The sequence below is a fragment of the Capricornis sumatraensis genome, chromosome 1, assembly GCF_032405125.1.
Source record: "Capricornis sumatraensis isolate serow.1 chromosome 1, serow.2, whole genome shotgun sequence".
In the NCBI taxonomy this organism is placed as follows: Eukaryota; Metazoa; Chordata; class Mammalia; order Artiodactyla; family Bovidae; genus Capricornis; species Capricornis sumatraensis.
Window position 1 is genome coordinate 228,433,157 of NC_091069.1, and position 23,531 is coordinate 228,456,687.

Here is a 23,531-nt window from a genome sequence, read left to right on the forward strand (position 1 = left end):
TATTAAACATTGAGTATGTTTGGTTTAAAATTACCAGCCATTTTGGTCAGCTTGAATTTGCCACATGTATGTTTTGATTTTGACTTGGAGGCAATTCTGCTTGTAAAAGTTACCACATATGAGCCAGTAGTGGTTTTGGGTTCCCAAACCTCTTTCTGCATTTTAGGAAGAACTCCTTTTCCTCACCCTTTGCTCCTTTATCAGACTATCCCTCCCATTTAAGGGAGCCCCTCATTTAAGATTTAAACTTGGAAGAAACTGGTTTAGTTAGGGGCCAATTGGATAAGAAAAGGGACACTATGAGATATCTGAAGACTGCTTGGGGTTGCGTTTATTTATTTAGTTGATACTTTAAGACCCAGTATGACCAAAAGATAACAATAGACTTTTAATGGAAGGTCCAGTGTGTGCCAGACACTGTGTTTGGGATATATCAGTGAACTGAGAATAAAATTTCTTGACAACTGCCTCTGTGAAAAGAGCCAGCTAACTGAAATCATGCATGCCCATCTCCCCAAACTCTAGTCTAAGAAGCAGCAGTAACATTTTCTTCTTCATAACTCACCATATCTGTCTTCCTGGAGAAACCTAGGGATGATGAAACAGTAACAAAGATAAGAAGGATGGACAATTGGTACCACTTTAGAGCTCTTTTCTTTTATTTATTTTTTCCTTAAAGACAATACCCTTTAAAAAATATTGTGGACAAGTGATCAGTACAGTTGAAATTGTGGGTAATCCAAGATCAGGGAGAAATGAATTTGACTCTAAATTATTTGAAATAGGAAAACTATTTTGCAGTAGAATTGTTAATCTACTAAGTAACCTTACCTCCAATTAAGGCTATAGTTCAGAATATACTCATTTTAGTAAATCAAACCAATTACTACTTGTTACGTGAGTTTTTAAGGACAATTTAACTGTACTAATTAGTTTTATGGAAGTATAGGTTACTACTATATAAAAAAATACCAAGGTTTATGTAGTTAATAGTTTAAATAGCCTTTAAGAAAATAGGTTTGTTGAGATATGATTTATATACCTTGACATATGCTCACTTTAAGTGAAAATTTCAATAATTTTTATTAAATTTACAGAGTTGTGGAATTATTGTCACTGCTTGATTCTGGAACATTTCCCATATCTCAAAATGGTCCCTAGTGTTCATTGTGACAGGCTTTTGTGAATTAATTTGAAAGCAATCTTATAACATCACTTCCATGGGAATATGTATTCTAAACTGAGTTTTGGATGAACATTTAAAATTAGAGACAGTGTTCATAAATATACTGTTAAGATTTACCATATTTAATTTAGATGTAAATAAATATTTAACAAGGGTTTGGGTTATTCTTAAAACCAAATGAACACTGAAGCTCTTCATATGAGAAAGTACCACAAACTTTTCTTTTAAGTTACTTCACCCTGCAGTGTGTGTGTGTGTAGTTTATTGCAATTAAGATGCTTTGTGAAATTGACAATCTCCCCTTAATTTGAACAACTATCAGTATATATAATGGATTTGATGACTTTAACAGACTGGACAAAGTATGATGGGCTCTTTTGAAGTAGGCTCATAGAGATTTTGGGGACAAATATTATAACATGCGACTACCATTCTAGTTTTTTAAAAATTCAGTCTACCTTACTCCTACTATTATTTAGCAAGAGCTTATAAATTGCAAAGTCAATTCCTTTATCTTACCTCAAAGTCATAAAGTTAACTATCTTTAAGCAAATACTTCAATGAACCAAGGAGTTGCTATATACTAAAATTGTGGGGTAGATATTTTCAGAGAGGAAATAATCATTTTGGTGAGTCCAGTAACCACCACTAAATATGCCTTTCAAATATTTCATATATTGGGATTCTTTCTGTAAAAAGCAACATCTGATTAATGACATTTACATTCAGTGCCACCACAAAATATAAATTTCACCCCACATCACAATCTGATCAGGAAGTGGTTTGTTGATGTTGTGTGGAATAAGAGGAAGCAACACTTCAAAACATTGATTTTTTTTTTTAATTTTTAGTCAGCTTATGAGGCACCCACTTAATTGCTTATTGAGCTTTCACCATTCCAGTTTGCTTCAAATGCTGAACGACTATAGAATGGTCTATGTTGAGTTCTTCAGCAACTTCCTGTGTAGTTTAAGAGGATCAGCTTCAATGATTCTCTCAATTGGTCGTTGTCATCTTCCAATGGCCTGACACTGAGCTCCTTGTCTTCAAAGCTCTCATCTCCTTTGCAAAACTTCTTGAACCACCACTGCACTGTACATTCATTAGTGGTTCCTGGGCCAAATGCATTGTTTATGTTGTGAGTTGTCTCCATGCTTTATGACCCATTTTAAACTCAAATAACAAAATTACTTGAATTTGCTTTTCATCTCACATCATTTCCCTAGTCTAAAGTAAATATAAAATAAACAGCAAGTAATAAGTCTTTTGCAAAAAACTAAAGCTAGAAATGTCCATTCAAATGATGTATAACATAACCACATTTATTTAGAATGACCAACCTAGATAACATATTCAAAAGCAGAGACATTACTTTGCCAACAAATGTCCGTCTAGTCAAGGCTATGGTTTTTCCAGTGGTCATGTATGGATGTGAGAGTTGGACTGTGAAGAAAGCTGAGCGCCAAAGAAATGATGCTTTTGAACGGTGGTGTTGGAGAAGACTCTTGAGAGTCCCTTGGACTGCAAGATCAGTCCATTCTAAAGGAGATCAGTCCTGGGTGTTCTTTGGAAGGACTAATGCTAAAGCTGAAACTCCAGTACTTTGGCCACCTCACGTGAAGAGTTGACTCATTGGAGAAGACTCTGATGCTAGGAGGGATTGGGGGCAGGAGGAGAAGGGGACAACAGAGGATGAGATGGCTGGATGGCATCATTGATTTGATGGACATGAGTTTGAGTGAACTCCGGGAGTTGGTGATGGACAGGGAGGCCTGGCATGCTGCAATTCATGGGATCTCAAAATTTGGACACGATTGAGTGACTGAACTGAACTGAACTAGCAGCTGACTAATACACACAGTTTATACAGAAGACAGAGTAAAATTTTTCTGAAAGCAAAGCTTTTTAAGATTGATGGCTGTAATTGTAACTAATTATGGCAGATTTATTTGATAGACTTCTTCTTGGCAATGAGGGCAGTTTAGGTTTGCAGACACAAAGAACCTAGTAATTAGCAACGGACAATATTTCATTAAATTAGTGAAGGAAAGCCAAACACAGAGGAGAAGGGGACGACCGAGGATGAGATGGCTGGATGGCATCACGGACTCGATGGACGTAAGTCTGAGTGAACTCCGGGAGATGGTGATGGACAGGGAGGCCTGGTGTGCTGCGATTCATGGGGTCGCAAAGAGTCGGACACGACTATGTGACTGAACTGAACTGACATGGTTTTTAATTTTTTCCCTTGTTTTTGAAGGAAAGGTTAAAATCTTTAGCTGTCAGTTAAACATATTGCATTGCCTTCAGCCTCGTCCATGATGTGAAATATGATTAGGAATTACATGGGAAATGAATGACTTAAAAAAAATTGTTCAGATATTCTTATTAGTGTTTACTGAGTGTATTAGTGGGTATGTTGGAATAAGGAAGAACCAGACTGTATTTAAAAGAAGGATTGGTTGTTTATATATAGCTAGATAAATGGTATTAATTTGTCTACTTTTTGTGTGTAGACATAAATCAGATTTTCCCCAAACCAGATTATCTACAAACCAGATTACCTACTCCTTGAATCTTTTTATTTTGAGTAAATATGTATTGTTAAGCATCTGTTATTATATAAAATATGGTGCTAGCTGCCATGGCTGGATTGGTGGTGGCTCAGGGGTTGACTGGGACAGAAATCTTGCCCTCTGGATAGGCTTTTCTATCCATAGCTTTGTATCTGTTTTCTGGCATAGCTACATAGTAATACTAATATTACATAATAATAATATAATATTACATAATAATATGTATATATTATTGTATATAGTATATTGTATATACTATGTAGTGTTATTATATAATAATACTATAATAATAATAATATTATAGCTACATAATAATAAATGCTGAGGATTGAAAAAAAGCTGCTTACTTTCTTCACTGATTCAATGAATACTTAGTTGTGTGTGCACATGTGTGCGTGCTGTTACTTCTGTTGTGTCTGATTCTGTGTGACCCTATGGACCGTAGCCTGCCAGGCTGCTCTGTTCATGGGATTCACCAGGCAAGAATGCTGGAGTAGGTTGCCATGCCTTCCTCCAGAGGATCTTCCTGACCCAGGGATCAAGCCCGAGTCTCAGGTCTCCTGCGTCAGTAGGCAGGTTCTTTATCATACTTACTGTGCACTAAATATGTATCAGATTTGAGAGGTCTAATGTTGCAGAGATAAATTTAACTATCATTTAAAATTAGAGGGAGATTTTCATTTAATCATTTATTTTACAAGTAAAGAGACTGAAGCAGAGGCACCAAGTGATGACAACTCGTGGTCCCATAGATAGCTAGCAGCTTGAGCAGCTTGAGGTCTTGCCACAGTGTCTGCTTGGCTGCCCTGTCTGCTAGGAGTTACCTCCAGACTTGGCTACTCTCAGGAAACTGTCTGGACAAAATGACTCTCCACCTGGGCAGTGTCCTCATTTGACTCCTACCTCATCCCAGCCTCAGTTGGAATATTATATTCAGAAAATGAAATTATATACCATTAAAAAAATCCTCCCAGTAATTGTTTCTAAAATAGTCCCTACTTTGTCCAAGTTTATTCCTTCCCTTTCCTTCAAAATTCCTATGATAAATTTAATCATTTCTCTTGTGATTATTTTGTAATTTATTCCACAAGTTCAACTGAGTAGACATTTTCAACTGCTTTATGAAAATGAGGAGGGAGTGGTTCTATAGTATTGTTTTTAGCATCAATTATCTGTGAAAAATATAGATATGTGTTTAAGATGAAGACATGATTAAAGAGAGAATTATCAGGTGTATTGCTTCTTGCATGCTTCATTAGACTTTAGTGAAAGTGAAAGTGAAGTCACTCAGTCGTGTCCGACTCTGCGACCCGTGGACTGTAGCCCACCAAGCTCCTCTGTCCATGGGATTCTCCAGGCAAGAATATTTCCTTAACTTTTGGCTTAAATTTTTATCAGTGATGATGAATAAAGTGTGGGTTGGGGAGGAACAAATAAACAAGATTAGGGAACACTTCTGTTGTTTTCCTCTGTGCCTCAGGGGAATAATACACAGATGAATAAAGTGGTGTATTTGGCATGTGAAGGAAGACAATGCAGTTTAGTATAAATAGTCACTGCCAGCATGAAGTTCAGTTCAATACAGTCGCTCAGTCGTGTCCAACTCTTTGCGACCCCCATGGATTGCAGCACGCCACTCTTCCCTGTCCATGACGAGTAGAAAATGAAGCATTCTGTGGAAAAAGAGAGGAGAAGAGTTGTGGGGATTAAGAGGATGGAAATGATCTTTTCCATTTATGCTGCTCATGTAGAGGTTTGTAGGGGAAGTGAGATTTGGATGAGGGTGAGTTGTTTGGATCTGACTGGAAAAAGATGTGCTAAGCTGATGAAACATCATGATTAAAGACATGAAAGAGATCAAATAATTCAGTGTGACTTCAGAACATGTTATTTAATAGGAAATTAATGTGAATCTGATTCATTTAGACTTTATTTTACAGGCCAGAGTTTGGTAAGTTGTAGTCTGGCCCAGGCTCTTTTCTGTAAATACTTTTGTTGTAGCACAAGTGTGCTCAATTATTTACAAATTGCCTATGGCTGCCTTGTACCACAAAGGCAGAGTTGAGTCATCCAGCAGAGACCGTATTGCCCTCAAAGCCTAAGGAATTTTTTCTAAAAGGCTAGATAGTAAATACTTGCTGAGTCCCACTTTAGACCATAGTTCTGACCCAGTCAAGGGACTGGCACAGAAAGGTTTTCAGGAGAGTTTGTCAGATGGTCCTTATTGGAGGGGATGTGTGATGGGGAGGCTTATAAGATTTTAGAATTAATCTAGTCGAGTATATTTTAGTGGGAGTGGAGAGGCTTTAAATTTTAAATAGATTAAGTAGATGGAATCAATGGGTTCTGGAGAAAGATTTGATGAGAGAGGCCATGGAAAGCGAAGAGGCAGGGCTGAATGAAGGATTTTCAGCTTGAGTGACTGTATGGTTGATGGTGCCACAGAAACAGGGAACGCAGAAGGACAAATGCTTGTAAAAGTTTCAATGACCTGTCTGAGATAGAACACTGACGTGTCTGGTAGAGGACTCAGCATGACCACATAAGGTGAAAACCTTATGGTTTTTGCAGGACCCAGGAATATTTACCACAGTGAACTGTGGAAAGTTTTATCTTATTCTTCACATTTAAATGTATCAAATTCCTATGAGCATTATTTTTATGACTGTTGTGGGCATTTTTTAAAAAGTTTGACCTTTTGGGTTAATGTGACTAAAGTCATTTTAAGTAGAAAAACTTTCTTGCCCTTTGAAATGTTTTAAATTGGTTCAAAAAAACTTTTCTAAAGTACTTCAACACAGAAATAGCAATGCTACTAGAATGGAATGAGAAAGTTCCAGCAACCTTAAATTTTTATTCAAAGTCAAATCCTTGCTTGAATTATGTGAAGAGAATTTTTGACTTTTACATTTTGATCTACAGTAATTGCTTTTTGTTATAAAGGTAATGCCTACTTATAAAATTTTTATTTTTTTATTTTTATTATTTTTTTATTTTATTTTATTTTTTTATATTTTATATTTTTTTTATTTTTTAATTTTAAAATCTTTAATTCTTACATGTGTTCCCAAACATGAACCCCCCTCCCACCTCCCTCCCCATAACATCTCTCTGGGTCATCCCCATGCACCAGCCCCAAGCATGCTGTATCCTGCGTCAGACATAGACTGGCGATTCAATTCTTACATGATAGTATACATGATAGAATGCCATTCTCCCAAATCATCCCACCCTCTCCCTCTCCCTCTGAGTCCAAAAGTCCATTATACACAGCTGTGTCTTTTTTCCTGTCTTGCATACAGGGTTGTCATTGCCATCTTTCTAAATTCCATATATATGTGTTAGTATACTGTATTGGTGTTTTTCTTTCTGGCTTACTTCACTCTGTAAAATCGGCTCCAGTTTCATCCATCTCATCAGAACTGATTCAAATGAATTCTTTTTAACGGCTGAGTAATACTCCATTGTGTATATGTACCAAAGCTTTCTTATCCATTCATCTGCTGATGGACATCTAGGTTGTTTCCATGTCCTGGCTATTATAAACAGTGCTGCGATGAACATTGGGGTACATGTGTCTCTTTCAATTCTGGTTTCCTTGGTGTGTATGCTCAGCAGCGGGATTGCTGGGTCATAAGGTAGTTCTATTTGGAATTTTTTAAGGAATCTCCACACTGTTCTCCATAGTGGCTGTACTAGTTTGCATTCCCACCAACAGTGTAGGAGGGTTCCCTTTTCTCCACACCCTCTCCAGCATTTATTGCTTGCAGATTTTTGGATCGCAGCCATTCTGACTGGTGTGAAGTGGTACCTCATTGTGGTTTTGATTTGCATTTCTCTGATAATGAGTGATGTTGAGCATCTTTTCATGTGTTTGTTAGCCATGTGTATGTCTTCTTTGGAGAAATGTCTATTTAGTTCTTTGGCCCATTTTTTGATTGGGTCGTTTATTTTTCTGGAATTGAGCTGCATAAGTTGCTTGTATATTTTTGAGATTAGTTGTTTGTCAGTTGCTTCATTTGCTATTATTTTCTCCCATTCAGAAGGCTGTCTTTTCACCTTGCTTATATTTTCCTTTGTTGTGCAGAAGCTTTTAATTTTAATTAGATCCCATTTGTTTATTTTTGCTTTTATTTCCAGAATTCTGGGACGTGGATCATAGAGGATCCTGCTGTGATTTATGTCTGAGAGTGTTTTGCCTACGTTCTCCTCTAGGAGTTTTATAGTTTCTGGTCTTACATTTAGATCTTTAATCCATTTTGAGTTTATTTTTGTGTGCGGTGTTAGAAAGTGATCTAGTTTCATTCTTTTACAAGACTTCAGGCTCTACTTATAAAATTTTTAAATCATCAGAGTACAAGTAGCCCACAACTCCTCAGTTTCAAGCTGTTGACTTTTGTTAGTAGTTTGAGATATACTGTGGAGATATTAAGCCCTTCACTGGTGTTACAAAGACACAATAATCATTTGCCAACTGTACCTTTATAACTTCGAATACATGATATTTGTTGTTGTTTAGTTTCTAACTTGTGTCTAACTCTTTTGCAACTCCATGGCCTGTAGCCCGCCAGGCTCCTCCATCCATGGAATTTCCCAGGCAAGAATATTGAAGTGGGTTGCCATGGCCTCCTCCAGGGGATCTTGCCAACCCAGGGATAAAATCTATGTTTCCTGCATTGGCAGGCAGATTCTGTACCTTTGAGCCACCAGGAAAGTTCGAATGCATGATGCTACGTGCAAAATATCTGAATCGGTTTGGTCCAAGTCTCCAATCACATGATTCTCTGACATAATGAGCTCTTTTTATCCATCTCTCCAGACAATTTATTGGGTCCTGTGCCTCAGAGGGTTTGGTTTATTTGCCTTACCTCTCAGGGCTTAGTTACGCTGGTAACTGGTCTTATAAAGCTAGTTTTATTTCCTAATCTTCAGTATTTAAAAAAGAAAATTATATCAGCAACTAGTAGTCTTGAAGAAAATACCCCTGAGAGAAGAAATAGGGTTATCCCACAAGGCAGAAATCTGAAGTGGTCATACTTATGAAATCAGCTGTACTCCTGCCTGGAGAATCCCATGGGCGGAGGAGCCTGGTGGGCTGTAGTCCATGGGGTCGCTGAGGGTCGGACATGACTGAGTGAATTCACTTTCACTTTTTACTTTCATGCATTGGAGAAGGAAATGGCAACCCACTCCAGTGTTCTTGCCTGGAGAATCCCAGGGACAGGGTGCCTGGTGGGCTGCCGTCTATGGGGTCGCACAGAGTCAGACATGACTGAAGCGACTTAGCAGCAGCAGTACTTATTTATAAGAAAAAGAGAAACTTGAGATATTTATATAAATACTTTGTGAAGTCAGATTAATTCAGTTTTTTAAATAAACATGGAGGGGAGTTGGCTTGAGGTTTTAGTCAGAACAAATTTATTCTGATTTAAAATTTATCTTAAAATGTGTATTTGGCTAAAAATAAAATTATTTAAAACTACAGACATGTGTAAATTTAAAAGTAAGTTTTTGTCCTACCTCTCATTTTTTCAGGTCCCTTTCTTATAGTAACAAAAATGTGAATTTTTTAAACTTTTTTGAAAGATTATTATGGGGTTAATTTTTAATTTTTGTAACAATATCTTGATGAGAAATAAGCACTACTTTCCCCATCATTTTATGCTTAAAGGAACAGAAGCATAAAGAGTTTGTTACTAACTTTCCTATGGTTACTCAGATGGCAAGTGATAGAGCTGGAATTGGAATTAGAAACCCATCTGTTAGACTTCAGATTGTGCAAACTGAATCACTTTATATTACTAACAGTATTAAAATTTTTCTACCCATTGATCTTAAAAGAAGGAAAAAATTAAACGCCAAATATGCATATATACAGTTTCGATATATACAGTTTATGTGTTCCCTCTACTTCCCTTAGAGCAGTTTGTTTTGTAAATTTCTGGAAGGAAGGGGACACTTGTTTCTCCCTTTAAATATTTGTTTCCATCACAGTTATCAGTAAACTGGCCTTTCAGAATGACTCTCACTAAAGAATCCTTTTACTTATAAGACCAATTGGTATACAGCAAGACTATTAGGTGGAGAAGGCAATGGCACCCCACTCCAGTACTCTTGCCTGGAAACATCCGAGGGACGGCAGAGCCTGGTAGGCTGCCGTCTGTGGGGTCTCACAGAGTCGGACACGACTGAAGCAACTTGGCAGCATGCATACACACACACACACACACACATATATGTAGCTAGATAGATATGTTTTGATTTTGAAGTTTTTTTTGGTAACAAAAAGCAATGAAAAAATTTTAGAATGAAAAAGAATGGTATAGTTCTCTGAATTCAACTTTACTTTTACTAATTTTTAAAAATTGCCTAGGCATAATTACTAAGTTTAATTTCACATTCAGTTCAGTTCAGTTCAGTCACTCAGTCGTGTCTGACTGTTTGCGACCCCATGAATCGCAGCACACCAGGCCTCCCTGTCCATCACCAACTCCCGGAGTTCACATAGATTCACGTCCATGGAGTCAGGTGATGCCATCCAGCCATGTCATCCTCTGTCGTCCCCTTCTCCTCCTGCCCCCAATCCCTCCCAGCATCAGAGTCTTTTCCAATGAGTTAACTCTTCACATGAGGTGGCCAAAGTACTGGAGTTTCACATTAGCAACATTTTAATCTTTTTTTTTTTTTTTTTAAGATTCAGAAGTGGACTATCTGGTGGGGGCAAGTATGTCACGGAATTTTTGCTTGTAAAGTCTGGTTCACCATGAAAGGGAAAGAGGAATCAGAGGGTAGGCCAGCTTCCTTTTTAAAGCCCAGGACTTGGAGGTTGCATGAACATACCAGTTCTACTCAAATTTCACTGAAGTGGATTGCCATTTCCTTCTCCAGGGAATCTTCCTGACCCAGAGATTGAACCCATGTCTCCTGCATCGCCTGCATTGGCAGAAAAATTCTTTATCAGCTGAGCCACAGGGGAAGCCCAAATTCATGTACAGAAAGTTATTGAATGTTGCCTGATACATACTACTATGTTAGCATATTAACAAACTCAAGAGCAAGTCTGGCAAAGTGTGTGGAACAGCCTCCTTGCTTCCCAATTCAGATATCATAGCAGGGGCTTCCTTGGTGGTCCAGTGGTTAAGACTCTGCACTTCCACTGCAGTGGGCATGGGTTTGGTTCCTGGTGGGGGAACTAAGATCCTGCATGTAGCATGGTGTGGCCAAAAATAAAACCAACAACGTCCCCAATCCTTCCTTGCTGGTACCCCCTTCCTGCCTCTGCACCACTCCAGGTATCACAGAAGTGCATTTGGACTATTGGCTATTAGGAAGACCTGGTGCTGAATTAGAGAGCATTTGTGTACTCTTTTTGTTAGCTACCTGGGATGGCAAGTCATGAAATTATCATCTTTGGAAATCGTTGGTTTTGTTAAAAAAAAGATGAAGAAGAATTTGTGGTTGTAGCAAGAACAGAGAACTTATTGCAGAGAGGAAACAGAAAGTGTGTGTCACATTTCATATTATAAGTCATTGTGATTCTCTGGATGAACTGTGGGTAATACAATCTTCAGAAAATCAATGAAACTATAAATTTAATTTTTTACATTTTTAAATATATTGAACTTTAAAAAGATACACATGTCTGTATGCATTTAGTTTAGGATTTCAGGCTAAATAGTGGTTCAAATTTACATTTATATTGATAACATTTAGTAGGTGGAAACATTTTGTCAAAGGTAAGGAAATCTGCAGAAATTATTATAGATGAGTACAAATTAGAAAGAAACATTAGGCAGTTACAATGGCAGCCTCTGTCAGTAGTAGCGCTTCTACTATGTTATACAACAAGTTACTGATTTTTAACTTCTCAACACTTTTGGAATTTTGATTTTGGAGAGTAAATGATTATTTAAAAAATTAAGACTAATACTAAAAAAGCTGTCTTTTATTTGGACTTCATTACCAGTGTAACATAAACAGTAATAACTTAATTTAAGTTGAGGGAGAGTTGTTTGGTTTACTCTGCAAATAGCTGAAATTAATCTGATGTTGGATTCTAAATTCTGATTTTTATTAGAGAAAAATAATCTCTTGGTTTATATCTCTTAATTTCAACAACTGTATTGTAAAACTTCTTTTTTTCCCCCCTCATCAAACAGCTTTAATGTTATATTTGCTGGTGGTCCAGAAGAAGTTCTGAAAAAGTTTCAAAAGTCAAACCACAAAGTAGTGTTTGCAGCTGATGGAATTCTGTGGCCAGATAAAAGACTAGCAGACAAGTATCCCATTGTGCACATTGGGAAACGCTACCTGAATTCAGGAGGTGAGTAAGATGCTGGAAGAAAAGTATAATGCAAGTCATGGATTAAAATGTTGATGAAACCACCTTTTTAAAAAATATGTGACTATAGACATGTTTTAAATAAACATTATCTTCTTATTACTATGGAAAAATTATATCTGTTTAAATTCACAGTGTGTTTTATAGTTGACAAAACATTTTCTCATCTGTTATATCATATGATGCTCCTAAAAACAATAATAATGTGTTATTACTAGTGTAAATATTATTTATATGTAAATGTTATTGTTTCTACATTATAAGTGAGAAAACCGTGTTTCCCTAATTTAAGTGACTTCTCCAATAGGCATTCAGTTATTAAAGGAAAAACTACAGGGATTCTGGTCGTCTGACTATAATTTCATTAAGAATTTGCTGGCTCTAGGTTAATGGGCTTAGTAAATTCCCTTACTTAGGAAAAACTGCAAGCTACACTTGAGTAGCTTTAACAAATAGGCATTAACTTTATCTATATTTTAAACAAATGGCCTGGTGGCTCAGATGGTAGAGAATCTGCATGCCAATGCAGGAGATCCGGGTTTGATCCCTGGGTCAGGAAGATCCCCTGGGAGGAGGGCATGGCAACCCATTCCAGGATTCTTGCCTGGAGAATTCCATGGACAGAGGAGCCTAGTGGGCTACAGTCCATGGGGTTGCAAAGAGTCGGACACGACTGAGTGACTAACACTTTGGCTTTCTTTCACTTTTATTTTAAATATATTGGAGTAAATGTTTTGTCTTGAAATCCCTAGTCATAAAGATTCAACATTGAGTGCTTAGGTGAACTTAAAGTACTGCCTTAGCTATACCACTATGAATTAAGAAATAAATGATCAAGTTTCCCCCTTCCATCAAAAAATAAAATGAAGTTTGACTTTAGATATTATTTTATTCCTTAGACTGAGATTAAGTAAAAATATGGCCAGAAAACGTGGATATAGGACAGATAACTTGTCAGAGAAACAATGTTGAGTGGAAATTGTAAGTAAGCCACACTGGAAAGACAGATTTTATTGTGAATTACATAAAATAACCGATTGTATTCAGGCCAGTTCAAATAAGTGCTGTTTGAGATAGCAGATCTGGGTTTTAGACTTTACTCAATTACTTTTGTATATGAAACTTTTGACAAGTAACTTAGTTACAGCTCTACTCACCTGCATTTTCTTTTAGAAACCCATTTCCATGGTGATTCTTTGGAACTCCGTCAGCCCATATAAATTTGCTCTTCTGAAACCTTAAATCTTAGTGTGTACTGCCAAGTTTCAGCTCCCTTTTTTTCATGGTTTTGGGGATCTCCTGACCATTTTCTTTTTCTCCTAATTTATCTACCGTCTTTGGGTTTTACTTCAACATTCAAATCTGAACCTAGGGTTTCTCATGTTGGTCACATTATCCTCTTAGATTTACAGTAAAGATGGCTGCCTGCTCTTGACTTCTCTGTCTAGGCAATTTTAAATGAGAATGAGAGCTCTATCTGCTCCCAACTGTCAGACCCTCAGTGATACATGGCTTATCTTTACCCTAAGTCCTAGATAGATTAAAAGCCGCTTAGCTATGGAATTCTGGGATGAGTTTTACTTTGTATTTATTAGTTTTTCTAAACATGACATGCTTAGTGAAACATAACATATGTAAAATCTAGATAGTGAAATATTTACTCAAAAATCTAAATTTCAAACAGAGGCATAGTACTTTGGAAGCAGTAAAACTAGCGAGTGCCTTTGTGAACAAGTTTAATTAAGGAGAATGTGTTTATAAGTGAGAAAGTGATCATCAAAAATGAAAGTGTTAGTCTCTCAGTCATGTTCTGCTGTTGCTGCTGCTAAGTCACTTCAGTCGTGCCAGACTCTGTACGACCTCATAGATGGCAGCCCACAGGCCCCTCTGTCCATGGGTTTCTCTAGGCAAGAATACTGGAGTGGGTTTCCATTATCGGCTCCAGGGGATCTTCCTGACTCAGGGATCAAACCCAGGTATCCTGCATTGAAGGCAAATTCTTTATGATCTGAGCCACCAGGGAAGCCCAAAAGTGATCAGACAGGGTATCAGAACATCATCCTTATTCTTTCTGTAGTCAGAATAATTAAAGAAATGCTAGAAAATCTAAGTATGTTCAATAAAAGTTTATGTAAATTTATGAATGATATAGAGAGTTATTTAAGAGACATGAGTTTTGTTTGTGTGTACCTCAGTTAGTTAAAAAATCATGGAGAGTAAACATGTTTCCTTATGAGGAAAATGGTGGAATATTAGAAACTTTAGTCTTCTGAAATAGTATGGCAGTTTAATAGCAAAATGTACACCATAAACTACATATAACATGCTTTGAAAATAAATGTAATTTCTTCTCATTTTAAAGGGCATTTGTAATTTATAAAAAGGATAAGGAAACATAATTTTTGAAAAACAGTAATATAAACCATTGGAAAATGTCATATTTTTTTTTAATCACAGAAGATTAGTTTTAAGAGTTAAAAAATATATATTTTTCAGTGTTTTAGGATTTTTCTGATTTGGCAAAAATGAGGAAAAAATGAGCCACCAGTGACTGATTTAGTCATGTTTTCGTTTTGTCTTGTTTGCTCTAGTTAACAATAATTTTCCTATTTCTTTTAATTCTTTTATTACTATGAGGACATTATAATTTTGAGGATAATAAGTTAGGTTTCTTTTCAATTTTCAGGAGTAAAATTGCTCCTTGTTAAAAGTATTGCATATCAATGAAACATAGCAGTTTGGCTGCATTTCTGAAATTCAGAGGAAGACTCAAACACAGGGAAAAATGATCCTGTTGTCTTTGTCTTTTATAGACAACTGTTGTTGGCATATTGAATGCTTGTGCTCTAAGGCCAAGGTAAAAAATCCAATTTTAGACTTCCTTTTTCCAGACCATGACAAAACCTAGCCAGAAAATGGTTTAGCAGACATAGTAATGACTAGCTCAGTGAAGGAAAAATTCCCAAAATGTCCTAGATATAAAATTTCTTTGGGATGTTTGCAGTCAGTGATAAATCCAACATTCTTTTGATTGTGTTAGCATCCCTGGCACTGACATTAAAACCACTGTAGTATTTTTTTTTTCCAGAAACAGTGAATCTTTTACATTGGATCTAAGAACAGCATTTCAGAAGAAAGAAAATTCTTCTGATTCTGATTTTTTTCCTAGTAACTCTTTTCCCCTGACATGTGTTCAAAAACATTAGTTCCCTCTCTTGTATCAGTTAATTTGGGGAGATGGGTTGAATGGATGGGTTGTAGTAGCATGGAAACATATACACTACCATATGTAAAATAGATAGCTGGTGAGAATTTGCTGTATGACTCAGGGAACTCAAACCATGGCTCTGTGACAACCTAGAGGGGTTGGATGGAGTGGGAGGTGGGAGGGAATTTCAAGAGGAAGGGGACATATGTATACCTATGGCTGACTCATGTTGATGTATAGCAGAAACCAATACAATATTGTAAAGCAGTTATCCTTTAATTAAAAATAAATGAATTAAAAAATTAATTTGGGGAATGTGTTTATTCAAAGAGAGTCTTTTATTTGCACTTGATAGTAAAAACTTTTTCTGTTTGAATTTATATATGAAACAAAGGACACTCAATAACTCATACTTCTCTCATGGTGAGCTGTGAAATTCTAAACTATGGATTAGGACTAATAGCTTTACAAATCTATGCAACTGGTCTATGAAATTAACACAGACGTGAGTTTTGGTCTTTGAGTTCTAGATCCTCTATTCATTCTCTTTTCTATTGCAGGATTTATTGGTTATGCTCCTTATATCAACCGTATAGTTCAACAGTGGAATCTCCAGGATAATGATGACGATCAGTTATTTTACACTAAAATTTACATTGATCCACTGAAGAGGGTAGGTAATAGCTCTCACTTTCAATGTAATGTCTGGGTTCAAGTGGCTACTGGCACTCCAGTCATTGCATCCATATTTGGGCAATTTTGCAGGCAGAGTAATAAATATGGGGCCATCTCAGTTGTGTCAGCTCTAAGGAGCCTATCTGGAAGTCTCACAAAATGCTTTCTTATACTTTTCTTTGATCAGAACATATGTATTTGGCTACACATAATATGGAAAGGGTTCCCTGGTGGCACAGTCCATAAAGACTCTGCCTGCAATACAGGAAACTGAGGTTCGATCCCTGAGTCCGGAAGATCCCTGGAGAAGGAAATGGCAACCCACTCCAATATTCTTGCCTGGGAAATCCCATGGACAGAGGAGCCTAGTGGGCCACAGTCCATGGGGTTGCCAGTGTCGAACATGACTTAGCGATTAAACCACACACACACCATATCACAAAATGCAGAGGAGTTTTGTTCTTTATTTCAAGCACATGTGTTCTACTAAAATCTGAATTCTCTTATTAAGGAGAAGAATGCTGGGAACAAGAGCACCTTGCCTTAAACTCTAAGGACAATATTCCTGAGATTGATTTAAATGGAACTTTGGAGAAAAGTAAAAACAAAGTTCTTTAATTTGTTAGATACTATTTTCAGTATAATTACCTAATATAAGTTAATGTTCTATAAGTTTATTTTGTATAATCAATACAGTTCTAAAATTTACTCAGTTGTGTGTTTCAGGGTACTGTCATTAGGAAACAAGTGTTTGGGTTTTTTTTTTAAGTATATTTTAGAGTGAGTTTGCACTGTGTCTGCTTTTGTATTTTTGATAAATACTATCTAAATATTTTAATTAGATACTTCTTAAGAAACTTTATTCTTAATTTTTTTTTTTTTTTTTACTGTCTCTTATGTGACTGACACAAACAGCCTGAGGACTTGATCTCTCATTCGAGAGGAGAAACCTACTCTTGGCATGAGTACTAGCCCTTGCAGCTTGATGCCTGTCTTTCTGAGTGTAATTCCACAGTGAAAGTGCTCTGAGTGTTATTTAATTGTTTTTGCTTTAGGATGTTTCCTCTGAAATCTCACTGCTGGGTCTGTAGTATTTTTAGTTGTGTAAATACTATTTATGTTTTCTTGAGGCATAAAATTTAATATGGTTAGCATGTGTCTTAGTCTGCTTGGTTTGCCATAACAAAATATCATAGACTGGGTGGCTTAAATAACAGAAATTGTTTTCTCAGAGATCTGGAGGATAGAAGTCTGATATCAGGGTGCCAGAATAGTTAGATTCTGGGGAGAACTCTCTTCCTGCCTTGTAGATGTCAGCCACCTTCTTGCTGTATTCCACACGGTGGAGAGAGAGATAAGAGATAGAGAGTGAAGTTTGGGGCTTGAACATATGAATTTTCAGGGAACATAAACATTCCATCTGTAATAGCATGCAAAGACAATTCTAGGAATATTATTTCAGAGCAATGTAGCTGAAAAATTGGTCCATTGAGAGTAAGGTTGTAAAGTAGATTAGTGTTTATGATTAGATTGTCTTCCAGGGAACAAGTGTCTTAATTTCATTGCTGCAGTCACCATCTGTAGTGATTTTGGAGCCAAAGAAAATAAAACCTGCCACTGTTTCCAATTTTTCCCCATGTATTTGCCATGAATTGATGGGACTGGATGCCAAGATCTTAGTTTTTTAAATGTTAAGATTTAAGCCAGCCTTTTCTCTTTCTTCTTTTACCTTCATCAAGAAGCTCTTTAGTTCCTCTTCACTTTCTGCCATTAGATTGGTATCATCTGCATAGCTGAGGTTGTTGATATTTCTCCCAGCAGTCTTGATTCCAGCTTTTGATTCATCCAACCAGGCATTTTACATGATGTGCTCTGCATATAAGTTAAATAAGCAGGGTGATAATATACAGCCTTAATGTATATTATCCCAGTTTGGAACCAGTCTGTTTTTCCATGTCTGGTTCTAACTGTTGCTTTTTAACCTGCATACAGGTTTCTTGGGAGACAGGTAAGGTGGTCTTATATTCCATCTCTTTAAGAATATTCTACAGTTTGTTGTGATCCAAACAAAGACTTTAGTGTAGTCAATGAAGCAGAAGTAAATGTTTTTCTGGAATCTCTTTGCTTTTTCTTTGATCCAACAGATGTTGGCAGTTTGATTTCTGGTTCCTCTGCCTTTTCTAAATCCAGCTTGTACATCTGGAAGTTCTCGGTTCACACAACGAAACAGACCTTTTCTAGTCCTGTGGTCACTGCTGAGTTTTCCAGACTTCCAGACATATTGAGTGCAGCACATTAACAGAATCATCCTTTAGGATTTTATATAGCTAATCTAGTATTCTACCACCTCCACTAGCTTTGTTCATAGTAATGCTTCCTAAGGCTTACTTGACTTTACTTTCCAGGATGTCTGGCTCTAAGTGAGTGACCACACTATCATTTTTATCCACACCATTAAGACCTTTTTTGTGTAGTTCTTCCGTGTATTCTGGCTACTTCTTAATATCTTCTGCTTCGGTTAGATCCTCACCATTTCTATCCTTTATTGTGCCCGTGTTTGCTTAAACTGTTGCCTTAGTATCTCGTTTTCTTGACGAGATCTTTAGTCTTTCCTATTCTATTGTTTTTTTATTTCTTTGCATTGTTTACTTAAGGCTTTCTTATCTCTCCTTGCTATTCTCTGGAACTCTGCATTCAGTTGGGTATATCTTTCCCTTTCTCCTTTGCCTTTTGCTTCTCTTCTTATAAACTTGTTTTAGCAGTCAGGCAGATGAAACTGCATAATAATAATACCCAACCTCAATAGCTTAATATAACACATAACATGGGTCTTTCTGAAGAAGTTTATTGGAATAATTTGTGTTTTGGATCTTCATATTCCCCCAAAGAGCAAACTATATCAACATGATAGTGTTGTTTGCTGTTTCTTTTGTCATTTTAAATATTTTTTTTTTTCCATTCTTATTTTTAGGAAGCTATTAACATCACATTGGATCACAAATGTAAAATTTTCCAGACCTTAAATGGAGCTGTAGGTATGCTTTCTAAATAGTGGGTTGCTCATGTGTACAAATGAACTCCAGTGTTGTCAACTGTTTATCCTTTTCTATATTCAGTCTGGAGCTATGACTAAGGTTGACATGTAGGTATTGCAACTATTAAGCAAAATATTAGAGTTAAGCTGAGCTTGATATAAATACATTCAGTTAAAATCATTTCCTACAAATAGTACAGAAAGGTAAACTTCTGCTTTTAGGTAACTTAAACTTTAGTGATTTACCATTGGGGACTCTAGATATAGTTTTAAATTAATTACATTTTGTTATTACAGTTTTCAGTATCAGCTTTTAATATTGTGAATTACTCAGCAGTATTAAATTATTTTAATATTGGTTAAAGGTAACTGGTAATGAGACATGTACTGTGGAGTGTGGTGTATGTGTGTGTGCATGCCTGTATATGTTTTCCTTGTAGAGGTGTATTTTGATAAAAATACATGAATACATTAAATTTAATTAATTGATACATTAAAAAATACATTAATACCTCACATTAATACCTCACAAATGCATTAATACCTCACAAATTAAGAATATATTGCAATTCAATATACTTCTTTAAGGCAGTTCATAAATTAAAAGATTCTTAGAGTAGAAGGCATTTAGTTCAGAGTGCTCTGGAACTATGAGGAAAGGAGCTTGAAAACAAAAAAAATGTTTCTGCTCCTTGTTTCAGCTCCTTGTGCTGACTTGTGTATTCCTGGAATTAGCATTAGGCCTGATTTTCAAGAACTTGAAGTACTATCAGTGATGCCAGTTGTAGAAACCTAGCTTATGCCTGGCAGTTTTCTACTTGCTAGACATATATTGTTACCTTCATAATAGCCTAGAAAATCAGGCAAGAATCCCATTTTACAGATGAATAAATTGAGACAATAATTTAATCCATTTGGGATTACATCACTTTCAAAAGACAGGGACAGTATTGTGAAGATGCTTTCTCTCAACCAAGACCTCTCAGTGTGTTAGCAGGTCAGTTTGCCAGCACCAGGTTGCAGAAGGTCAGGTGCTCAGCATCTGCATCTGTGTCAGTGTCGTCCTTCATTTTGGATATCTGCTGACTTGAAGCAGGCAAAGTTTCTAAAAGTGTGGCACATGGAATAGCATGCATGAGAAATTTTACAACGAACTAAAATATGTAGATAGATATGTACATGAATATGTGTATATGGACACATACACACACATTTTAAATGACTAAAATCTGTCTTTTTTAAAATGCAGATGAAGTTGTTTTGAAATTTGAAAATGGCAAAGCCAGAGCCAAAAATGTATTTTATGAAACATTACCAGTGATGATTAATGGAAATGGACCTACCAAGGTGAGTCACAGTGGAGAGCTTTCTCTGTTTCTTTATTTCTTGAGGATGGATTACTGAGAAGTATATATTGATAGAATGACTTCTTCCCCTCCTTCCCTTTCCCGCCTTCTTCCCCTCCTTCCCTTTCCCCCTTCTTCCCCTCTCCCTCCTTCCCTTCCTTCTTCCCCTCCCCATTTCCTTCTCTCCCACCTTTTCCTCCCCCTCTTCCTCCTTTAATATCTTTAAGAGGCTTGATAAATAACAAGATTCTACTGTATAGACAGGGAAATTCAATACCCTGTGATAAATCATAATGGAAAGAATATTAAAAAAAATAATGTCTATTCGTGTTTAACTGAGTCACTTTGCTGTACAGCAGAGATTGCCACAACATATTTTGGTGCCAACAATCTACTAGTTTCATTCCTTTACATACTGTATTATCTGATTTCATTCAGATTAATCAAACTGATGATTTTTTCCTCAGGAGATTGTTAGCTTTCTATTCTATTTGTAACAAATTTCAGTTTAGTGTTTTGTGTAACAGCTTACTTGAGAGTAAACCACATTCCCTCAAAACAGAGTATCCTTTCTGAATAAATGTTGACGTTTATAACGGTTCATTTGTTTCACTTGAGTCACTATTGTCAAAGTTAACAGGTCTGTTAACATTGGGGTGTAACTGTGTATCCCAAAAGCTTCCGCTTGAATTTATGATGGATTATACTTGAAAGACATAATTTTTCTAATGAAATTTTATATGCTTTTCAAATATATATAATTGATTTTGCTGAAAGTGTTACTGAAAAATCTGTAATGAGTTTGTATTTCTGGTATCCAATTAAAATGGAAATATTAATTGTTTTGTATATACTTATATATAATACACATATATATACACACAAACATACACATATATGGTTAGTGATATCATGCTTAAAACAATGTTCTGGCATACCAAGATGATGCCTGGATTACCCATAAGTACATAGAAAAGAGATTATTAGATGAATTTGCATTGTGGAAAGAGAGATGGGAGATGAGGTCTGCTATTTCATAGCAGTGAGAAGTCTGAATTCCAATAAAAGCTATATGCTTGGGAAGACAGTCAAGGAAGAGCCCACATTGGCAGCTTTTCCACCATAAAAATGGAGAAAGTAGATTACCCTTCTCTACTTATTTTCCACCTTGCTTTTCATCACATTCCAGCCCTCCTACAGAACCTTGGCTGTGGACTCCTTTTGATAACAATTTTCCCAGCCGTAGTCTCTCCTTCTCATCAACATTTTAAAGAAGTGAAGTCTTTCTCATCCTATGAACCCAGCCAACACAAACTATAACATCCTTCTCAGTCTACATTGCTTTCCAGCAGTGTAGGACATTTTCGTTCCCCTCACAGCCATGCTCTTTAGAGACTATTGCTCTTCCCACCACCCAGGAATGGCTCCTGCCAAAGTGTTATGTTGTGATATCCTTGTTGAGGAGTAGACACAAAGATGCTCTCATTTATCTTTCATCCAAAGATAACATTTGATGATGTTCATCCCATTTGGTTCAATTTGAAATACTTCCTTTTGCTTCCATCATGCTCTGCTGGTTTGTCTAATAACTTCCTGGCCAATCCTCCTTCTTCTTTAGTTTCTCTCTTTATCTTTCTTATATATACTACTAAGTCACTTCAGTCGTGTCTGACTCTGTGCAACCCCATGGATGGCAGCCCACCAGGCTCCCCTGTCCCTGGGATTCTCCAGGCAAGAACACTGGAGTGGGTTGCCATTTCCTTCTCCAGTGCATGAAAGTGAAAAGTGAAAGTGATTGACTGTGCTGGGGTTTCATTGCTGTGCACGCACTTTCTCTAGTTGTGATGAGTGAGGGCTACTCTCTAGTTGTGGTGCTAGAGCTTCTCATTGCACTGGCTTTTCTTGCTGCAGAGCACAGACTCTAGGCACGTGGGCTTCAGTAATTGCAGTGCAGAGGCTCAGTAGTTGTGGCTCTCAGGCTCTAGAGCCCAGGCTCAGTATTTGTGGCACACAGGTTTAGTTGCTCAGTGGCATGTGAGATCTTTCTGGACCAGGGATTGAACCTGTGTCCCCTGCACTGGCAGACAGATTCTTAACCCCTGGACCACCAGGGAAAGTTCCTTTATATAAATTTTTAAAATTTAACACTTTGTGTAGTGAAATTCAGGTCCTCTTCCTGTATTGTTTTAGTTAAGTATTCTGTAGGTATCTGTCGGAGACATTCTTTTCTCTGTATTCTTAGGTAATCTGCTTCATTCCCAAGTCAGAAAATCTCTCAGTGGTAATTATTTTCAAATCCTTGCTGTAGCTTCTTTCTTTCCTGAGCTCTGGGTTTGAATGCCCAATTGTTAGATTTGCCTGTGTGTCAAGTCCTGGAGCTCAAGACCTTCAGTTCTTTCCCTCTTCCACCCAGTTGATTAGCCATAACCTGGTCTTTGTTTTGGCTGTAGTTGCCTCTCTCTTCCAGTCCCCCTGGAGAAGTAAATGGCAACCCACTCCAGTATTCTTGCCTGGGAAAACCCATGGACAGAGGAGCCTGGCAGGCTACAGTCCATGGGGTCGCAAGAGTTGGACATGACTGAGCAACTAAACCAACTGTCCAATCCAAGAGCTATACCTTCTAACTCTGCATGGTGGTTTGACTAATTTTCTTAGAGTCAAGAGCAACTTTTTAGTGCAGGCCACTCCAGTGACAGTCATCTGCCAGCAGCTTGGACCTAGAGTATTCTGCAGAAGCAAAAACCCAGTCGCATTACTCAACCTGTGTGCTGCCCTCTGTAGTCTTAGCTATGAAGTTGCACATTCTCAACTTGTTTTGTAAAGTTTTGTGTTTTTTCTTTTTTTCTTTGAAGTTTGCTTCTGGTTTTAGGGTCCCCAGTCTACCATCTCATCTCCCCCACTCGTGATACTATGATATCTATACACCGTTTCTCCTTCTCACTCTCTCCCTCAACTCCTGCCATACTGAGTTAATTTAAACTTTGCAAACGTTTCATGTTTCCTCTGTCTGCAAGTCTTCTGTACATGCACATCACTCACTGTGGAATCCTCTGACCCTAATTCCTATCTGCTGTACCCATCTATTAAGTGCTGTTCATCTTTTGTGTGTGCTTAATCACTCTGCTGTGTCTAACTCTTTTGTGATCCTTTGGAAAGAAGCCTGCC

At 37.0% G+C, this 23,531-nt stretch overlaps 1 protein-coding gene across 3 annotated transcripts in view; it reads left to right on the forward strand.

Annotated features, from left to right (window-relative positions):
* Positions 1 to 23,531, forward strand: part of PLOD2 (procollagen-lysine,2-oxoglutarate 5-dioxygenase 2) — a 119,049-nt gene that overhangs the window by 59,967 nt on the left and 35,551 nt on the right. For all 3 annotated transcript variants that reach the window (XM_068988831.1, XM_068988844.1, XM_068988837.1), the window contains exons 4-7: positions 11,922 to 12,085; positions 15,872 to 15,984; positions 18,958 to 19,021; positions 20,270 to 20,367. In XM_068988831.1, coding sequence (XP_068844932.1) covers positions 11,922 to 12,085; positions 15,872 to 15,984; positions 18,958 to 19,021; positions 20,270 to 20,367 — 439 coding nt within the window. The remainder of the gene's footprint in view (positions 1 to 11,921; positions 12,086 to 15,871; positions 15,985 to 18,957; positions 19,022 to 20,269; positions 20,368 to 23,531) is intronic.